The sequence below is a fragment of the Nicotiana tabacum genome, chromosome 13 (genome assembly GCF_000715075.1).
Source record: "Nicotiana tabacum cultivar K326 chromosome 13, ASM71507v2, whole genome shotgun sequence".
NCBI lineage: Eukaryota > Viridiplantae > Streptophyta > Magnoliopsida > Solanales > Solanaceae > Nicotiana > Nicotiana tabacum.
This window is the reverse complement of record NC_134092.1, coordinates 108533380-108537553: the sequence shown is the minus strand read 5'-3', so window position 1 is coordinate 108537553 and position 4174 is coordinate 108533380. Positions and strand designations below refer to the sequence as shown.

Below are 4174 nucleotides of genomic sequence, written 5' to 3'. Positions count from 1 at the left end.
ATATCAGCACCAATAACATCCCAGCATGTTTGATAAAACAAGCCAGTGAATCCATCAGGACCACTAGCACTCTCCCCACTAAGCAGAAAAATTGCTGCCCTTACTTCTTTAATTGTTGGCAATTTGCTAAGTTCCACATTCTGATCCATAGTGACCATTGAAGGTATATTATTGAGCAAGGAAAATTCAGAAGCATCACCTTCATTTGTGAACTATTTTTGATAGAAGTCCACTGCAGCTGTAGCCAATTGCTCCTGGTCTTCAATCCATACCCCATGGCCACTTTTGATCCTCTTCAGTTGCAATTTCTTTCTTTTGCCATTGACATGATTGTGAAAGAAACTTGTATTCCTATCTCCTTCAGTAAACCAAATCATCCCAGCTTTTTGCTTCCAATACCGCTCCTCAATACTCAAGTATTTCTTCAATTCAGATTGAGCTTTTTGAAGCACAATCCTATTCTTAGTTGTAGGCTCTTCTTCAAACAACATCTCCTTCACCCTAACAATTTCCTCCAAAATAGCCAATTGCTTGAAGATATCCCCAAATGTTTCCCTACTCCATTTTGAGAGTGCTGCCTTCACTCTCTTGATATTTTGCTTGAACATCAAAAATGGATCCCCTATGAAATCAGCTTCCCAATTCTGCCTCACCACATCTATAAATATAGCATGCTTTGTCCAAAAGTTCAAGAATTTGAAAGGCTTGACAAAATTGGTTGTTTGCACCCCACATGTCATTAGCAATGGTGCATGATCTGATCCAGTTCTGATTAGATGCTCAACTTCAATAGTTGGCAACATGTTCTGAAATGGCAAATTCACAAAAATCCTATCTAATCTCTTGAATATACACTCAGCATTGGATCTCCCATTCCACCATGTGAATGGACTTTCTTTGTACTCTTGCTCAAACAAACCACAAAAGTTTACACAAAATGCAAAATCCTCATATTCAGGAGGGTGTACTGGAAGTCCCCCTAGTTTCTCATCTTCATGTAATATCACATTGAAATCCTCTCCTACCAACCATGGTAATTCCATATCACTTGCTAAGTAATACAAGTAATCCCACAAATCTAACCTCTCCATTGCTGAACATTTTGCATAAACAAATGTCATCATCATGTGCTGCCCCAGGTCATGGTGAAACACTCTCACACTCACCTGTTGCTCAGTATCCTCCACTAATTCCCATTCCACCACTGCATCGAAGAATAATCATATTTCCCCATTAATATTTGCATAAGCAGTTCTCATATTCAACCTCATTTTATATCTATCAATGAGTCCCTTCTTTTGAAAAGGCTCCATTAATGCAACTACACAAAACTTATGCTCCCTATTCATGTTGATCACCCTAGGAAAGGCCTGTTGTGTATTCACAGACCTTATGTTCCATATTAATGTTTTGATCATCATCATTTAGATAGAGAAGCTGCCCTCCCGGGCATTATTCTTGAATGTTGTGGTGGATCTTTACTCTGATTCTTCTTAGTTTTTTTACCTCCTTTAGCACTAGTTGTGGGTGATAAATCCCTTTCTCTAGCCACTTGTTTGAAGTTTTCTGCAGTTGATTCATCATCTCCTTCATCCTCCATTGGATTTTGTCTCAATAAGTCTTAATCAATTGGTGTCACATTGTGTGTAACTAAATCATGTAAATGTTGTAGTGGAGTCTTAAGTGGAACATTAAGATGTAGCTGCATAATTTGATCAGTGCCAGATTCCATAGGCACTTCCTCTATTTTCCCCGATGCTCTTGGAACAATTGCCCACTCATCAGCCCGTTCATACTCCTTGAATTGTAGCTCATAGACACTGCCTAGCCTAGGAGTTACTGTGGCAGTCTGCTCTGAATGTACTATTCTAGTGAGATCACCACCCTTACCATTGCCTGAAATTTGGTTTGAACCTACTATATCATCCCTAATATTCACATTAACATATCCATCAAGTTTGTTCTCCAAATGCATACACCGGAACACCATCTATATAGGCCAATATCTCTTCAGTTGCACTAAGGTTGGGGTTTACTATAGCTTCCTCATCAGGTGAACTTGGCTTTAGGCCTGGCGTCGCCAGCCTAATGCCTGGTGAGCCTGGCTTTAGGCCTGGCATCGCCAGCCTAACGCCCGGTGAGCCTGGCTTTAGGCCTGGCATCGCCAGCCTATCGCCAGGTGAGCTTGGCTTGTTGTCCTTCTTCACCTTGACTTCTGTTGTCTTTGTTGTGCCCAGCTGATCATCTTTAACCTCAACTGCATCACTCCATAAGATCTTTGTAGAGTTTACCTCATCAAGATCCTCAATCTGCCGAGAATCTTTAAATGTTTGAGATAGAATCTCATGACAAGATTGGTTTGTGGTCACATTGAGTTATTTTAGCTTCTCATTGCTAGTCCCAAACCTTCTATGAACCCAGTCGATTGTGGGTTCCTTATTAGTCCTTTCATTAGTACGTTGAGTTCTAAGAACACTAGAATTAACCTTAACTAATTCTTGATCATCTTTAGGAGCTGAAGACTAAATCCCAGATGGAATAGGGTTACCATTATGCTCATTTTCCACCACCTTCTCGACTGCTTCCTTCTTCACACGCTTATGTTCCTCTTGAGTATTGACTTTCTTTTCCTTCTCCTGGCCCTTCTTAGCTTGCTTTTCCCCATATTCCTTCTTCTTACCATTGTTATGGTCCTCACCTTTGCCTTCAGTAATTTGTAGAGTAAGCTGATGAACTTCCTCAACCTCTAGTGCATTAAACTTGTTCTTGGTTGCAACTTCCTCAACTTTCGCCTTCCTTTTACCCTTGTCAGCTTCCTTTCCTTGTTTGTTATCAATAATTGACCCCTATTATATCATTGGTATTTGTTCTTCCTTGGTTTCATCCATTCCTGCTTGGCATGATTAGTAGTAGGCTTACCAACCACCTTTCCACTAGTTAGGACCTTTGTTGAATTTGCAGCAGTCCCAATTGCACCAGAACTCATCACAACTGCCTTCTCCTTGCTTTGTTCCTCAACACCTTCTTCAAATCTCTTGTGTAATTCAGGATGAATTACCCAGCATTCTACCTCACTATGCCCTTGTTTTTTGCAAGGTTTGCAATATTTTAGCATATAATCATACTTAATCCTGATCCACTTGAACTCTTCTGGTCCAGATTCATCAGCTTCTTCCACAATCTTAATACGATGAGGGAACTTACTTAACAAGTTAACTTCCACCTTCACCTTAGCACAACTAGGTCTAGTCCCATTTTGAGTGGCTAGGTCTACATGTAATGGATTACTAACTGCACGAGCTAAGGAAAATATACATTCCTTCCCAAAGAAATTAGGAGGCAGTTCTGGAAAGCTAATCCAAGCAATGGCAATGGGAGTCTCTTCATCAGGTGTCCACTATGGATTCCATTTTGTACAACGCATCTGCCACATGTCTGACTGAGATTTTAAATAAAAAGCTGGCTTTGAAAGAAGATGAACCTAGTCCTCCAATAAAGACAACCTAATCAAAACATGATTATCTTCAATTAAACCAACTAAGCAATGGCCTTTAATCTCATATTGAATTGGAATCACTTTATGTAATTCACTAATAATAGGCTTCCTATACGAAAATTTCCCAAGAACAGCAAGTAGAAGTCCTTGTTGTACGATAGATTGATTCACTTCTTGTTTCTTCCACTTCGCAACTGGTTCTCCGTGAAGGAACTCAACTGGTTTTAATGGTAGCGTAGCGAAGGTTTGCATAGGGGCATTAATGGAAGTAGGTTTTAAAAGTTTTGAGTAATCCATGGATTGGGGATTGTTGTTTGTTGTCATAGATGATTGGGCGATGGGCTGCACTGAAGCTTGGGCAGCAGTCATCGCAAGAGGATTGGATGAATTGGGTGTCAAAATCTTTGAGTAATCTAGAGTTTGTGGATTGATAGTTGGTGTTGTTTGTGGTTGGGCGATGTTTGGGGAGGGCAGACTAGCTGGAAAAGATGGCTGGTCGCCGGCCATCGCGGCCATTGAAGCTCAAACTCACAGCTTTTCGTGATGAACAGTGAAGCGATGCTACTGTTCACTACACTGTAATGGGGCAGTAAAATGTAAGGTTTATATGTGGATTTAAGGGGGAAATATTTGGTGAAAATTTGAGATTTTGGTAGAAAACCTAAATTGATATTTTTT

The 4174-nt window shown here is 40.3% G+C and overlaps 1 protein-coding gene across 1 annotated transcript; it reads right to left on the bottom strand.

The window, feature by feature from the left end:
• Positions 1-212: 212 nt before the first annotated feature.
• LOC107831932 (uncharacterized) lies at positions 213-1600 on the bottom strand. The gene is made up of 3 exons (XM_075228963.1): positions 1507-1600; positions 933-1204; positions 213-806 (listed from the first exon to the last, which is right to left on the bottom strand). Exons 1-3 carry the CDS (start codon positions 1598-1600, stop codon positions 213-215), a joined length of 960 nt encoding a protein of 319 aa, XP_075085064.1.
• Between the last annotated feature and the right edge of the window lie 2574 nt (positions 1601-4174).

Excerpts from the sequence above, each read along its gene's own strand:
- LOC107831932 (XM_075228963.1), bottom strand. The coding sequence starts at position 1,600 with ATGGAGGATGAAGGAGATGATGAATCAACTGCAGAAAACTTCAAACAA. Across the intron at positions 1,205-1,506 it reads CACAACTAGTGCTAAAGGAG|TGGTGGAATGGGAATTAGTG; the intron begins GTAAAAAAACTA and ends TCTTCGATGCAG. Across the intron at positions 807-932 it reads ATGAGGATTTTGCATTTTGT|AACATGTTGCCAACTATTGA; the intron begins GTAAACTTTTGT and ends TTGCCATTTCAG.